We start from the raw sequence: 17,131 nt of genomic DNA, 5'->3' as shown, positions 1-17,131 counted from the left end.
GGATAACAAGAAAAATAATTTTATTGTCTGTCTGCTTGTATGCAGAGGGGAGGGGGGATCTAAGTGGAAGGTGGATATACTTAATTCCCTACCCCTTCCACCTACCTCCAAGGATTGTTGCTTTCTACGATGCATGAAATTGTGGCCAGTATGTTTACTGGTTTCCCTGTCTTTCCCCATTCAAAATTTTTGGAAGATGTAGTGCCTAGAATTTTGAAGTTCCAGACACATTTTTAGTTAGTATTTCATGATGGTGTTGGATGAAAATTGGGACCTTCCTGTAACTTGTTCTGAATGATTCCTATGCCATAGCAATGAGCATGTAAATAAACTTTATTTGCAAGAAGTGATCAAGATATGTTCTACAGGGGTTTTTTTTGTTTTCCCAACTACCCTTTGGCAGACCATGAAAACTTATTTCCTGCAAAGCAGCAACTGCAATCAGACCTAACTGGTGTCTAGTATGGTTAGAAACTTTTTGAGTAATGTTTGTTGTTTTGCATGCAGCAGTGGTCATTACTGAAGATCAGTCCTGTACATGAAAGCAAATGCTGACATGCTAAGTACATTCCACATACTTCTATATCCACCCACTCAATACAGATGCTTACATCTTCCCAGGGCTGGCATCCAAAATATTTCTGCCAAAAAGATACACCACTCTGATCTTATGCTGCCACCTAATGGAATATGCCAATTTTTTTTCTGTGATGGAGGAGAAGACCATTTCATTAGTATACTATCCTTATGCCTTGTATAGAAATACAACAAACACTTTTTTTGTTCTGTAAAGATGACTCGGGTGTTAATGGCAGCAGATACCTCATACAAAAAAAATGCATTTTCTATTTCTCTTTCTTGTTTTTTTAATTTCAGCATACAGGTAAAAATCACTCTATGCATGTTCAGATAGTATACTGTACACACAATGTAATATTTTGCTTACTGTGTGTGACATCTTGGCCCTAACAATCTACTTTTCTCATGGTCTGACTGGGTCTCTCTCACAGCATTGTCCCATGGTCAGAAGCTGGTCTATCCTTTGGGTAGTGTATATATACTGTAATCAGCACTACTCCACTCCGGGTTTATTTCCAGAGTACATCCTTGCCTCTGTCCTACTTCTGCAAAAGTCTTCATTAGCACCTTTGATTTGTTCTGTTTAGTCTACGCCAGTGTCCTTTATGTTGGGCTCCTTGTATGCACGATTAACAAAGTACATCTGGTACAAAGCCCTGCTTCTAGGAGTCTGACTGATACCAGACAGAGAGGGATCATACAGTAACTGTAGTTTTGGCTTGTTTATGCTGGTTGCCATTCAGAAATCTGTGTTTACTTAAGCTGCTCCTCTTGACCTATAAACTCCTCTGGAATTGAGTTACCTTTTAGTGACTGTAGTCAGTTTAGGGATTGACTTCAGTCTTTCCAAATGTTTTTTCTGTGTGCACCACAAAATAAATACATTTAGAACTTAATTCCTGAAACTTAAGTGCGTATTTAAAAAAAAAAAACCCTAAAAAATCTGTAATAACCATCCAGTTTCAAGCATAACTTGTCTAAGTGTATTAGTGTGCATTGTCTCTTAAGCGTACTAGTTGAATCTCATCTTAAATTCAGGCTAGTGATCCGTTACTTGCGTTTACAAAGATCACAGTCTGGTCTTGATTGAGCCTTTGTGAATATTATAAATAATAATAACAATACTCTGTGAAATGCAGGCTCAATCATGGAATTCAGGAAGAGCAATGTAGGTCTTGATGAATTAAATTGAGGTGGTTGAATGGTAGGGATACTGTGCTGATGGTTTAGAGTAAAATTAGGATTGCTGGGCCCAAATGGTATAAATGAATACATAATCATATCTTACAGGAATAGAGAGGTAGTTAGCTGTGTTAATCTGAAGTTAGGCAGAAGGCAAGGTAAGGTGACACCAGAGAGTAGCAGTGGTTTTCAGCCTTTTTTATAATCTAGGCACCGTTTGGAAAATGGCAGCCATTAGTTTTCATTTGCTTTTGATGACAAAAATTACCGACCCCCCGTTACAAAGAGCACAGAAAGATCACAGCAGGTCAAAATATTTTTAATCCTATGGATTCCTATTGGAAGTCTCTGGGTTTATCCCATGAATCATGTTTGCATATCAAACAGTGCTAACATTGTGTTACTCTTAAAATAATCTTGAGGCACTGCTACTATACCTGATTGTGAACCACTGCCTTAGAGACTCATTTTTTCAGAGACATGAGTTTTCATAGGCTGCAGCCTACTTCAGTGGACAAAGTAGGCTGCGGCCTACAAAAGCTTGTGTCTCTGAACAATTTATTCTCAAGTGCCGCCCTGCTCTGCCTTTTGCATATCTTGTTATGGGGAGTTCTTGGTAGTTCAACTGGTGTTCCTTGTAGTTGTAGGTGAGGGTTTGCAGTGGCAGTTTTGGGGATTCTTCTGCTTGATGAGTGCTGGCGAACGGGCTAGACTCGGTGGCCAAGGAGACCCCTTGTCCTATGTCCCTAGATTTTCAATCAGAACATATATGTATTTTAACAAGAAGCACAGACTTTTACAGCACTCTGATATGTAGGAATCGTGCCCAGACCACACTTCAGTGTAGCAAGTGTATATGAAAGCTCAAATCCAAATTCTAATTTTGTTGTAATTACAATATGAACATCATATGAAATTTTAATACTTTTGTGTTCTTAGTATGTCATCACAGAGTCACCCAACCACTGCAGTAAAAAGGGCAACAGAACTCCAACATCAGATTGAAATGTTTAATAAGAACACAGATTCAACAAACGAAAGGCATGACAGAATGCAAATCTGAGAGCCCAAAGGTCTTTCAGCTCCACTGAAAGTGTCTGTCAAGGGAGATAACGTCAAAGCTGTGGTTTCTCCAAGAGGGCAGTCCTGCCTACTAGATCCTTGAGATCTTGTTCTGATGAGGTCCAGCCAGGGCCACTGATCTCTGCTGTATAGCTATCAGTGACAGTGTTGTGAGAACTGCCAATGATACCTTTTGAAGGTGTTTTTTACTGTGCCTGTCTCCTATTTAGATGTACTATACTACTTGACTCTATTTTCTGCCTTATTTAGATATAGTGATTTATTAGATGCAAGCTGATTTTTGATACTTTTGTAGAGTGTCAACATGATCCTTAGTTTCATACAGATGTTCACTACACAATGTGCTGCTCTTATTTATTACTCAGGTGAGAAAAAGCTTGTTACCAGTAGAATTGCTTCCTGTTGTCTGGTTTTAGTGTTTTGAGGTAGCAAGCTAGTACTTAGAGGCTAATTTGTTAGTAGAAGTTAATGAAATATTCACAGTATGCATGTGGAGCCAGTCTTTTGGGGTACCTTAATCAGATATATTTATTTACTGGTAATAATTTTGATTAATCTTATTAAATTAGAGTTATCTCTATTATTGGACAAAATACTTGTCAACAACATAACCTTATTTTATCTTGCTGTATGTTAACTCATGCTGTATGTTGAAAGATTTTTCAGTCTCCCATGCATATTTTATGGTTTTGTTGTACATGTCAGCCATATCTGTGATACTGTCTGTGCATATATCTAATTTATAGCCTTAAGTGCCAGAATAAATGCTTCAGAAAATCCCTCCATAATTTTAGAGAGCCATATTTAAAAAAAATACATATTTTTTTTCAGTTTGTATTTCTTTTGACTGTTGCCCCTACAAATGAATTTGCAGACCTTATTAAAAGCTTAACAAAATGACTGGGGATTATACAGATCATTGCAGTAAAGGTTAAAATTTCCCACAGTGTTCTTGTGTGTGATATGCAAGTGTGCACCTTATGTGTTTTGAGAGAAACCTGCAAAATCAAACAAAGAAACACTTTATAATGATTTCTGAGAGACTATATTCTGTTCTCTAGGCACATGAATAAATTGTGTTGTCTTTTTCATGTTAAGTAAATTTATCAAGAGCGATTTTAACATGTATTTCTAGTGTGATTATCTTCTCTTTTCCGCTGACAGTTATATGTATTAAATCTAAAAATTCAACTTTTGATTTTTGACTGCAAGGGTTAAGATGATATAGTCATGTTTTTGCTATGGATTCTGTGAGCACCACAGTATGACAGTTTTTAAAGTCTTGTGGCCCATATGTATTTGATACTATTTAAAAAATATTATCATAAATGTTCTTGTATAAATAATTACAAAAAAGAGGTATTTTCTCAGTTACCTCTAACAATCAATATTTCCCAGTTAGTATACACAAAATGTATTGCCAGGTGAGTAACTTAAGGGATCTCACTTATGCACACCCATTTTGCTGTTACATGTACCTTTTTTATCTAGGGCAGACACAAGCAATTGGGCATTCCACTATTGCCTGCCATCTTTATTCTCATGATACCTGTTTCTTTTGACTGCCCCTCTCCCTGCTGCTTCTATTCAAAATTCTTAAAGACAGCTTAAAAAAAGAGAGTGCAACTGGTAAATGGTTTCTGTGCCCCAGTGCATAGTCTATGCCATTCTTTATGACTGCTGTTTCTAATAGTTCTCTGCATGCAAATTGTGGTGGAGCAAGGGGAACTTTTTTTTTCCATGGAACACTCAACGTTTGAGTACATTTTTATCTTAGGTTTACAGCTTAATTTTAATCAGCATTTTGCTTATCAACATTTTAGATTAATAATGCATATAGGCTAAGATCAAGTGTAGCTTACCCTGGCAGAATGTTTTATAATTCTTTTTGCCTTTTTGAAATATGCCTACAAATAGCTTTTGTTTTTAAATAGTTTTTAATTGTCATCATTTCCAGTGAAAAGGCTGGAAATGTTTTTCCAGTGAAAAACATTTTAGTGTTTTCTTCAATAATTTGCTTTAGATTCATTATTTCACTTCTTTTTGGCCTTCCAGTTCAATTTCAAGTGCAAGTGTGAAATACTGGAAGTTTTCTTTGTTTGTTTGCAGTGGTTTTGCATAGTCTAGCAGCAGTGTCTAGCTCATCTGTCTCAGAGAGATTTTATTTCAAGGTCTGTGCCTGACTTTTTATGACTTCATTTTTGGACAGTGCTTTTGAAAACTTTCTTTGGCAAAGAACTGAGCTAGTTTATGATGTCAGGATGCAGCTGTGAATAGATAACTGAGTAGTGAATGTCTCAGGTGATTTTTGATTTGAGAATTTTTGACAAAGCATAAAAATGTTTTATGTATGGGAGAAGACTCTGTATTATCTCTACACCTTCAGGAAAATGAATTTGAATTCTTTTCTTTCTTTTTTCTTAAATTAAGGCTTTTATTTAGAGCAAATGGTGTAAATTGCATAATTATGACAGTTTGTGTACATTTACCAATATTTTAAAATGAAACTATTGCAGATCTCTTCTTTTTCACAGCAGTTGACTATCTGGGTATGCATGCGGTATAAGAAACTACATCAAATAAATGGTGTATGTCATGTCACTAAGGATAAAAATGCCTTATTCCCCATACTTTTTCGTGTGGGATACCTCCACACCCCTAAATACAGTGGAGTGAGCGTGGCTGTTGGACAGGAGGATGATGCTAGGTGTAGAAGGTCATCTCTGGAATCTTCTTACTCTCCATGTACTGTGCTGCTTCTGAGATTGTGTCAGTGTTTGGTGAGCTGGGGTGTGGATGTGTTGATAATGAAGGTGCTGTTTGTAAATAGTTACTTTCATCCTCATATTCCTGTGCATGGGCAGGCAGTTTGCTAATGTTTCATGATATGGGGACAAATAATTCTTTTACGTCACACTGGCCTCACTCTTGACTTGGTTAGTAGGGCCCAAGGTTTTATTTATTCATATGTAAAGCTAATTTGGAAAATACAAAGTTTTTGTAATGCATATAAACATAAAAAGTGTCATATTGGGGTGTGTCTTGACCAGTAGCTAGTATAGAAGTCTTTCCTTTCCCACCAAGAAAAAAGAAAAAAGCCCCAAACAAAACCATTAAATTAAATAACTTTGTTATAGTGCAAGTTAAGTTTCTTTCTAACCAGGTATGGTGGCAATGCAGTTAAAGTATCTTACAGCAGATCGAAGCACAAGCTCCAGCCTTGCTCTTGATTTGTACCAAAAGCCAACTCCAGTTGAGCCAGCTGGGAATGAATGTCTGGCCAGGTAGTTGTTGGCGGGAGCAGTGTTGTGAATGTGATTCTCTGGGTACATCACTTCCTGTGTGCCATTTGCTGAGAAATGTATGTGCTTTAACCATGCTTACCCAGTAGGCCATTAGGCTTGGATGGATTTTCCTTCATTCTGTCTAACCCCCTTCATTCTTTACTTTGAGAAGTAAATTACAGTAGGTAGAAGACATTACACCCATCATTCAGATTTGTGTTTGTTACTAATATGATCTTTTGAAATATTTGACTCCCAGAGGTTCTTGACTTTCACTTTGGGAACATCAAGTTTTAGGCTTGTTTTATAAACTTGGTCCAGTGGAATGTTGTTTCAAAGCAATAACAACAAAAGCATTTTAAACAGGTTTGCACTGTTGATGAAAAGGGAAGACTATGAAATCCAGAAGACAAATTCATTCATATACAGAGAGATAATTGTCAATATTTTGGGGTATACTTCAAGTATAGACATTCCCATTTTGAGAGTCAAAATATTTACCTTTCTTAATGCTATTCAGCTTTGTTTCTTGGCAGTTTCTAGCCTTTGGAGGTTTTAATGTTAATCACAAAGGTGTTAAAATGTATATTTATAAACCAGAGCTTTAATTTTATTTTAAAGTGTGTACTCAGATTTGTTTTTATGCTTTGAAAATCTGTAGTATATACTTGCACACATGCACCTGCACACAATTTTTGTATGCGTAATATGCATGATAGTGGGGGAGATGCTTAGACTTCAATTTGAGTCGGATTAGGCTTCAGATAGCACCAGGTGCTATGCTATCCATCTGTTTCATCTGGTACAATAATAGGGTATAAAGGACTATCAATAAAGGGAGTTGGCTTTTACTTCTCTAGAAATTAGTTCCTTGAGCTTGTTTTGCAGTTTTTGTCGTGGAAGAATTAGAACTAAGAGTTTTCTGGATGTCTGTGTATAATGAGAGACAGGGATTAGGGTGATATTTTTTCTGGGCTACGTAGTTGGGATAGTTGGACAAACTTCTGAATGCAAGACCTGCTTCATCATATATTGTTGGTCAAGTGAAAGCTACCACCCTAAGAAGTTCTTGCCTTGCATAATTTCTAGATCATCATGGCTACAACATCACTCTTACACTACTGTATATAATAATTCCTTTTTTTAAATCAGTAGTCCTTTTCCCAGAAGTAAAATATTTTAAAGACCACTTCTACATTTATTAACACGGTATTTTTAAAAGGTGTTAAAGGTAATATTTGCATAAAAGAAAATACTTTTGTTTAAATGTGAATTATAATATTCAGGCAGAGTTTAAAAATTACCAAAGGATTACTGTATGTTCAAGGTTATACTATTACTTGTTAATTACTGGTACCATATGTACTATACATCTTCAGCTTCCCTGTGTATTATTAGTGGCCTCAAAGCAGCAAATCTAATTTTGTATTTTAATTATCCTTTAGGTGTTCTTTGTGATTGTTCAGTACGAAGTTTGTTTCAATACAGTGTTAAAATTCTGTGATGGTGTTCTGCTAATACAGGGGCGGGCAATTATTTTGGGCGGAGGGCCGCTTAACTGAGTTTTGGCAAGCCATTGAGGGCCTCATGACAGGCAGCCAGGGGCAGATAACTATTAATTTTCTAAATTTTTTAGGGGCCCTGTGGGCTGGATAGAATGGCCTAGCAGGCCACATCTGGCCCACCCCTGTGCTAATACTTAACATTACCATTTGAAGAATGGAACAAGGGCTGTTTGTTTTCATTATAACCTTTAATAGCAATTACCTTACTTTACCAATAAATAATTTGTATTTCTCAGGGGCAAATTTCATCAAAAAGATTTGGAAGCTCTCTTCCCTGGGATGAGTCCTGATTTCACTAGTGAAAACTTCTCTGCTGCCTGGTACCTGATAGAGAACCATTCCATGACAAGGTTTGTGGATGCTATACTGTATAAATAACAGAATTTTAAAACATAAGCCTGTATTCAGTCACTTCACATCAGCAGTCAAAAGTATTCTTCCATATTGAAGTAATCTTTACAAGCTCAGTTAGATTTAGAGTTGCTCTTTATACAGGCAGTGTACAGACATAAAGTGAGAGAGAGGCTTTTAATTAGTAGTTAAGGTGTATCATGTACACCTTATTACATGTGTGTAATAAAAGATCATGCTTTCGTGCAGGTTTTCAGAATCGTGTGCAAAGAATTTGATATCATAAAGCCTGATCCAAAACCCACAGATATCCATAGGAGTATCTCCTAATGTTACTGGAATTTTTGGTCAGGATTGTAACTACTATTTATATAACACGTCCTTGCAAGATCTATGATTTCCACAGGCATAACATTTTGCATGTGCAGTAGAACATGCATAAATCTGACTGGACCAGTGGTCCAGTGTTGTTTGAATGTATAGATTTAATAGAGAGGATTAAAAAATGCCTTGTAATCACATGAACTTGAAAACTTGTTCCAGAAACACTTAATCTGATTTATCTATTTTCCCGGGAGAGGGGGATGACGATCCGGGGGTGGGGGGGGCTGGGTGCTATTGTTGGTTGTTTGTTTCTGATTTGTTTAATGGTTTGTTTAATTCTTTTTACCAAGGTATAAAGAATACTAGAATACAAAGTACATGATTGTTGATCTAAATGAGAGAGATGTTTAATTCATTTATACTGTAATTGAAATGGAGATTTGAACGTGAATTTTTTCTTTTGTTTTTGCTTGGGTTTTTTTTGTAAACTGTGGGACAGTTATTTTAATAGTGAGGGAACTTTCTGCTCCATTATATGTCTAACATGAGGGGCACAGGCACAGTTTAAGCGAAGTAGTTGGGCACAACATGTAGTTTAAGCACAACATGACTTGATTTAAATTATTTTTCCTTAAGGTTCCCAAGTACTGTGAGCCTAGTTTTCCCATCTTTACTCCTTAACAGTAACTCATTGGAACTCCTCAGCTTAGAAGTGGCAAATTTGAGCCGTGATACCTGCCAGTATTTTTATTAATTACTTGGATGAAGTAATAGAAAATACACTCAATGTTTGTGGATGGCACCAAATCGGGAGGAGTTGCAAGCAGTTAAAGGATTAGCATTTGAAATGACCTCGATAAAATGGAGAAATGGGTTAGAGGATAAGAAGGATGAAATGCATAATGGCAAGAGCAAACTACTGCTTTTGAAGGAGAAATCAAATGCACAAATACAAAATGGAGAATAACTGGTAAGGTGCAAAAAAAAAGAAATTATTTTGCATTCATTTGGTGCTGGTGGAGCCTCATTTTGTGTCCACTTTAGGGCCCAACATTTTAAGAACAATACAAACTGACTGAAAGGAGACTAGAGGAAAGCCACAAAAACAATGGAAGGTTGAAAAATGTGATGTGTGAGGAGCTGAAAAAAACATTGGTCCTTTCAGAAAAGAGAAGGCTGAGAAGGAACAGAGAAATCATAATTGACTCTTGAATAAAACTTTGGCCACTGAGAAATACTGCTGCCAGTTGAAAATGTAAATGGCTACAGTAGCTTGGCATAGTTCCCTTCCTTAACTCCTTGCTGTGTTACATCGGGTCAGTTCTTACATATTTAAGATGTCAGCATGAAGCTTGTTGCACTTTTCTTTCAATATTAGCTCAAAATGTTAATCTGTCCTTGGAGAATAATTTGAATTACAGCTTCCTTCAAAACAATTCTAATGTGGTGTAAAATGTTGTTGTATACATTTTTTTTAGTCATCAAATTATGCTAATTCTTTTTTTACATGAATCCACTGCTTTGAACAGAAGCCATAACTTGTAGATATTAGTGTCCATATCAGTGGGAAAGGGGAAGGTCATCTTAATTTTTTTATTTTTAAACTGAAAAGTTTTTTGTATTTGCTTGTTTGCTGAGCTGACAACATTTGTCATGATGACCAGTATACACCGGGTGTAAGGGTTTGGCAGAATGGGAAAAAAAAGCATAAACATTTGAAAAAGTGTCAAAGACGCAAATATTGTTTCAGACTAATAACAGCAAGGGTGACTTGGAGGATATGTTGAAGCTGGCAATGTTTCAGCTGTAATATTGGGTTAGATTTAAAAACAATATGGGAAGAAAGATAAGGTTAGGGGTTAAAGGTCACTTTGAAATTTTTAGTCTTCAGTACTGTGTCAGGTTACACCCCCCTTATCATTTTGTGCTATTTTTCTGAAGGGCACAGCAAAGTCTGGCTGCTTGGTAACCCCAGGTAGCAGGAACTCTGTGTGCAGCTCTGATATTTTGGTTAGCTTATGTTTGTGTTCTTCCTTGATGGAAATTCAGATGTTTTCCCCTCAAAGCTGTTTTCCTGATTGAACCTTCTAATCCATATAAACAAACTAAGACTTTGGATTAGTGGACCAGGTAGCATGGAAACTGCTTCTTAAAAAGGGAACTGTACTGGTTTTGTTCAACCCAATAGTTTGAAAGTTTCTGGTTAGGTGTATTTAACTGTATGCTCAAATACGCCAATCCAGATGGTGAGTAATACGATTTCTGACTGGCAGATGGAAACGAAATAAAACAAAAATTTTGACATCATTCTGGTATAAAGGGGAACTGCCTTTGCAGAGCACACCAGTAGTTTCCTGTCTCCCAGCAGGTAGAGATCACCTTCTGACTGGCTGAGCACAAGTTTCGTTTGTTCCTTTAACAAACCCTTCCAAACATTTTTTTTTAATTGATAATGTTTGGTGCTATTGTCTTAGGTGCGTCTCCAGGAGGGAATATATATATTTTCCTCATGATCTTCCTGAGTACTGGTTGTCTGTTTTTATTCTCCCCTCACTTTATTTCTCTTTTTAAAAACTTTATTACTCCACAAGCAGTAGTAAAAGCTCACAAATATCAAGTAAGAAGGAAATAAAGTAGTAAAGTTAATACAGATCTATTCCTGAATACTACAAACAAAACTGTAATCTGTGGAGCAATCAGTCATTAATGTGTGATCATTACTTGGAAAATAAAGCTGGTTGAAAAAGTATTTCAAATGTTAACTATTTCACGGAAGCAAAAACCAGCTAAAAGTAATTGGGAGACCTACTTTTTTTTCCTAGACCACTGTTTTCTAATCTGAGGCAGCCTCTACACATGTAGGTAAAGGCACAATCACAATTGTGCATTAGATCCAGTTACACCTTATTGCCAATGTAGGGGCAGCTCAATCCTTGGCTCTCCCTGTGTTGGCAAGAAGCCGACACCCACGGCTGGGAGTTCCCTTTGCTGAGGGGTCTGAGCTGCAGGGGCCATGCACAGCTGGGACCTAGAATCTCGCAGCTGATGTGACACTGCGTCTTGACAGTGCCTCATGCGCAGCCAGGATCAAGAGACCCCAGAGCCCTGTCAGCTGCGGGTCCTGGGCGGCATGTGAGGTGCAGTCTGGACCCAGAACCCTGTCAGGTGAGGGATCTCTTGGTTCCAGCTGTGGTGAGGTGCAGCTGAGACTGAGTCCTGTTTGGGCCCAGGGCTTTCCCATACCCCTGAGCCTCAGGGATCATGGCAGCTGTGATCCCTAGGCCTTAGGATCACAGCTGGCCTGCACGTGGGAGCCCTGTGAGCTGATGGGCTCTCAGCCGCAGGGGAGACCCTGCTACACATTCAAATTAAAGCTCGATAGCAACCAGCTATAAAGTTAGTACATACTTCCGAGGTCTAACTTTATAGCTGGTTGGAGCTTTTTATTGATAGCTACTTTACACATGTAGCTAGTCTCCAGGTAATTGTGCAATTAGCCAGTTAATTTTGTGATACCTGTAACATGTAGAGTAAGTGTAGGAATAACAGTGGACAGACAGCCTGTTGGACAAGAATTTGCAGTATAAGTACATTTATATCCATAACTGTGACCCAGAAAAGCTTCTTTTCACAACTGTTGAAGTGTGGAGACCTCTGAAGCTCTTTACATACTTTCTTCCTCAGCCTGAAGGTTACCTAGGCTCTTTCAGTTTTGCCTCTGCATGTGCCTAGCCTGGTAAAAACTTAGGATTTACATTCCAGTCCAAGGGGATTGACTAGAAGTAATACAGGAAACCCTTGCTATTTGCGGGTTCAGCATTCACGGTTTCAAATATTTGCGAATGCCGAACGCACATTTTAAATACACTGTATACACTTACAGGACCTCCTTGGGAGCTCCGCGCTTGCTGCCGCTGAGCTTGCTGCTGCACTCCTGCCATCGCTGCCAGAGCCGTGCCCCTCCTCCCCACCCCGCAGCCACCAGGGACACTGCGTTCAAGAAAAGCAGTGCCTTATTTGCAGATTTCACCTTTTGAGGGGGATATGAGAACATATCCCCTGAAAATGGTGAGGGTCACCTGTACAGTGAAAATTAGAAAGGGGAAACTTGTGACCAATATCACCCTAAGACTTGCTGAGTGATTAAGACTGTGCAAAAGACTCTCTTACAAGACAAATAAGGGTAGCCTATCATTAGGGGTAAATTAGGCCAGGGTTTGGCAACCTGCAACTTGCAGGCTGGATCCAGCCTATGGAGCTTGGGGGACTTTGGCAGCATTTGGTGGCAGAGGGCTTTGCCTATGCAATAGGTAACTGGTGGGGAGAATCAGGAGTGCCAGCAGCTGGATCCCAGTGTTTGCTGGGCCACCTCTGACCGAATCCAGCTGGATCATTCTGGCCCACCATCTGAAAACATTGCTAACTGCTGATTTTAGAATTTTTAGAACTCTAGAAACAAAGCGTAGAAAACAGTTCCTTGTCAGGGTAACTTCTAGATAACCTAATAAATATCCTTGTCCAAATAACCTCTGATATGACAATATGCATTTATTTTACCGTGTCCCTTGTACTTTCTGTCCGTTTTTCATTGCATGAATGAATGCCAGTATGTTTTTTGCTCGATTTCAGTTTTGATCAACTCAAAATGGCAGTTATGAACCTGAAGAAGCAGGCCAACAAGAAAAATGAGGGGAGTCTAGCATATGTTAAAGGAGGTCTCAGCACTTTTTTTGAAGCACAAGATGCCCTGTCAGGTAAATTAACTAATGATTGTATGAAAGAAGTCATATATACATGTAGAAATTTGATTTAAAAAAAATTTTTTTTACTCAAGAATTGGTTTTAAAGAATACAAAAATACAGGTAATCAGAGTTGTTGGCTAGCTGGATGGGTTGTAAATCTGGTAAAGATGTCTTCAAGAAATGTCTTAGAAATTTCAGGAAGACTGCATAATCTGCAGATCCAGGAGGGAGAAAATGTATTGAAAAAACTGATGGAAAAGATATTTTTGCAGGCTATAGCAATATAGATTCAGTGCCATGTTTCCACCTAAATTTAGATGACAATATTTGAACTACCATAGGTTTCTGTGGGTAATCGTACATACATACTTCTCCATGCATTGGTATGCGTTGGTATCCTCATCTGCAGTGGAGCTGAGAGCCCCGCCCAGGGCTGGAAAGCATCTGGGATGCTGGGGGACTCCGGTTTAAGTTAAATCAGGAAGGGTTCTGGGGCACACATTGCATTGGGTCCAGTTTGACCCAAATCAGTTAACTCTGATACTACATTCAACCAGGTTTATCTCTAACCAGTTTCGGCCATTTTCAAACTGGTTTATGTGCACTGAACATCTGTTCTCTTACAGGTCTAAACAAGTTTCTGATCACTTAAACCGGTTTATGTGTAATGTCTATCCCTAGCCCTTGAGATTTCTTTTGGCCCAATCTTCCAATTAGTTTAGCTCACTCTGAATCCTAGCCCTACCCTCCAGTGTATCTACTACAGGTTAGTCAGGCATGATTTGCCATTGGTGAAATCTATGCTGACTCTTCCTAATCACCATCACCTTCTCCAAGTTTATCCATCCAGGTTTATCTTAAACTGGTTTCAGCCATTTTGAAAGCAGTTTGTGTTCACTGAACTTCTGTTGTTACAGATTTGAAGTGGTTTCCAATCACTTATACTGACTTATGTGTCATTTCTGTCCCTGTCCCTTCTGTGCATCATATCTACTGCATGCACTCAAAAAAATAAGTAAAAGGTCTTGGTGCAGTTGCTTTTGCACCATAAACACTGTGAATTCAAAACTGAGGGGAAGCTGAAAGTGTCTTGGTGCCACTTTGTGCTTCTGACTAGTGACATGGTTTGTCCCTTCCTTTCAGACCCCCTATGAGAATTCAAAAGGAAAGGGACTTGGAGCTTGTGCCAGTGTAAACAGTGAAGGGAGGGGGTGGGGAAGAAACTCACTGAGAGTGACCCTGATGCTAATGCAGTTGAAAATTGGAGGATTTAAGACTTTGAATCTTCCTTGCATTCAGAACCTGTACCACTGGAGTTAGAGGGACATAGTAAAATCAAATTAATGTTTTTAACTTTTATAAATTGTAAAACCTAATTTTTAGTGAGAACACAGTACCATCATATGTTGTCTTAGATAATATTTTTCATGCCAACTTATTTGTAGCTTCTTTACAGGGACACTCTTTTCAATAACTTTTGTTTAAAAATGTTTTTTGCTTATTTCTAATCTAACGAGGGATATTTTAATTTGTGAGTATTTTTTAATTTTACAGCTTTACTGCTCTTTCAATAATCGTGTTTATATACATGTAATTTTTTTAGGTTTGTAACAAAACAAAATGCAAAAAAAAAGATATTCCATTATATGGCATCCTAATATTAACTACATGAGTCATCACTAGTGTCAGGATGTTCACATCCACTGTAGAAACATCCAGTACTAAGCATAAAGTTTTCTGTGATTCCTCCCCTGTTTCCCATCCCCTTCCCCGCCCCAACCAAGCTTTGACCATTCCAGTCCCTTCCTATTCTTGTCTTCCTTACCACTGGCTTCTCATCTCAGTTCCACTGTACTCACCTATCTAATCATAGATTTCAATCTTTGGGCTTTACATCCCATTCCCAGTCTTATTTGCCCAATCATACCAGTTTCTTCTTTCCAGTGTCTTATTCTTCAGCTGCCCCAACATATCTCTGTCCCTACTGATCCCTGGTCCCAGCCTTTTTATATGGGTTTTTGTCCTATCTGTCACCCTTTGGCCAGCCCTTGTGGGTTGTCCCAATGCTCTTCTGTCACAGTTCTTCCTTACCCTGACTCCTAACAATTCAGTCTGAGATAACCACCCAAACCTGGAAAAATCCAGCCAAATTCTTCTAAAAACAATTAATATTGAAAAATGACTTTAAACTTAGAAATTTTAAGAATTTATTATTGGGTTGTAAGAATGATATTGATTTCTACTGGGAGTTATAATACTGACATTCTTTCAGATGCAAATAAAGTAGAACTTGCATGGAATATTTTTTATTCTTGAAAACCAAAAATAGTGGTAGAATTGTTTTAAACCAAGCGATCTTTATAATGTAGCTTGTATTTGAAGCTGAAATGTGGTTTTGGCATAACTCAACAAAGAATTTAGGCTTGAATTTTGTAAAGTGTTTCACTTTATAGTTACTATCATATAGCAGTCATAGAATCACTAAGCAGAAGTACAGTTCACATCTACTCTATCCTTTTTTATACAGATTAAAAGTCTTTGAGACTATAGCACTTCCTCTGCTTTCTATGAGGAGACAATTCCACAATCTAATAGATTTTTCTGATAGTAACATTTTAGTTAACTAAAAGATAATTCCCTGTCGATTAAATGTCTTAGATTATGCCAATTTTCTTTCGTTCTCAAATACTTGTCGGCTCCTGTCATGTCCTCATTTTAGTGGTCCTTTAACAAAGGCGCTCACTTCTTGCTTTTTTAATCTTTACTTTCAAGTTGCTTTTTCCTAATCTAATCATTTTTAAATTTTTTTTTTAAACTTGTTTCCAAGTTGTGATAAGATCTTCAGTGTAAAGAAGTCTCCATATTAAAGAAATACAATGCTGTGTTAGCTTGCCAGGTATCTTGAATGTTCAGTTAAGTATGAATTAGGACGTGTTTTTATATTTTGTTGTTGTTTTTTCTCCTGCTTGAAAACTTGAACTTTTGTCAGTATTTTCCAGAAAAAGGACCTGATTTTGCAAACACTCAATTTACCAATTTCAGTGTAACTACTCTTACTAGTAAGTTCTAGTAAAATTGGACTTCCACTGAGTGACTAGAATATCACAACTGGTCAAACATTTAAATGTATTATTTTGTCTTTATAAAGAGAGAAAGTGGAAACAAAAAGAATTGTACCAAGATGCTGATTATATTATGCAACTTAGGAAGTGTTTATTAAGAAAGTAAGAGGTCAGGTAGGCCAGACATCTTGTTGTTTGCTTTAATTTCCTGGAAAACAGGATTGCCTTATCAGATCTCCACGTCTCTTTGTCTGTTAGCTTGGCTGACAGTTTGACAGTGACTTTGCTGTTGAGGAGATGTTCAACAGGAAGTTTGCTTCGTCAGCAAAAGGAGGCTGTAAATTGAGCTGAGGGGAACTGCTCACCTTGACTTGACCCACTTGTCAATGTCAGTGAATTTGACTGGTCTCTTTCCCATAATGTTAATGGCAACATGGAAAGTAGTATTCCAGACAGAGTTACTGTTTATATCACCATAGAGATGTAATGTCATGTTGACCAACCATGTGCCTCACAAAAGATCTGGACAGAGAGGAAAAAATAATGAAAACTTTTATGCGTTCTTTTAAAGTTACAAGATTTAGAGAAATATCCATTGCCACTTATTCTGTTACCCTGAACTTTAGCGTGGTGCAAAGCTTCGGTAGCTGATTTGATTTGGAGGAGATTCGGCCCAATTCAGGGGCCGAATCTTCAAATCCGAATCAAACCGGGAGACCCATTAAAAAGTGTAAACTGAACTGGAAGCCTCCGAATCAATTTGGAGATTTGGGCGGTCCTCGCTTGCCACCTCAGGGAGCTGGACCTGGGCTCCATGCTGGTAAGTAGGGGCGGGGCTGGAGGTGGGGGATTTTTCCATGGGGGGACCTGTGCCTGGCCTCATCCCCCACTGGATCCCCCATAGCCACCAAGCCCCCCTGCCACCTGGCCCCAGTGTCCCCGCACTTTAAAAAAAACA

At 38.1% G+C, this 17,131-nt stretch overlaps 1 protein-coding gene across 9 annotated transcripts in view; it reads left to right on the top strand.

Moving 5' to 3' along the window:
* EXOC2 (exocyst complex component 2) overlaps nucleotides 1–17,131 on the top strand; it is a 197,685-nt gene that overhangs the window by 32,667 nt on the left and 147,887 nt on the right. For 8 of the 9 annotated variants that reach the window (XM_025202401.1, XM_025202399.1, XM_025202400.1 and 5 more), the window contains exons 5-6: nucleotides 7,930–8,043; nucleotides 12,998–13,122. In XM_025202401.1, the coding sequence (XP_025058186.1) occupies nucleotides 7,930–8,043; nucleotides 12,998–13,122 (239 nt within the window). Of the gene's footprint in view, nucleotides 1–7,929; nucleotides 8,044–9,166; nucleotides 9,339–12,997; nucleotides 13,123–17,131 lie in introns of those variants that run through there. The other variant, XM_025202403.1, reaches the window with a different exon arrangement.

The sequence above is a fragment of the Alligator sinensis genome, unplaced genomic scaffold (assembly GCF_000455745.1).
Source record: "Alligator sinensis unplaced genomic scaffold, ASM45574v1 scaffold579_1, whole genome shotgun sequence".
In the NCBI taxonomy this organism is placed as follows: domain Eukaryota; kingdom Metazoa; phylum Chordata; order Crocodylia; family Alligatoridae; genus Alligator; species Alligator sinensis.
The sequence above is the reverse complement of the archived record's forward strand: the minus strand, read 5'-3'. Positions and strand labels throughout refer to the sequence as shown.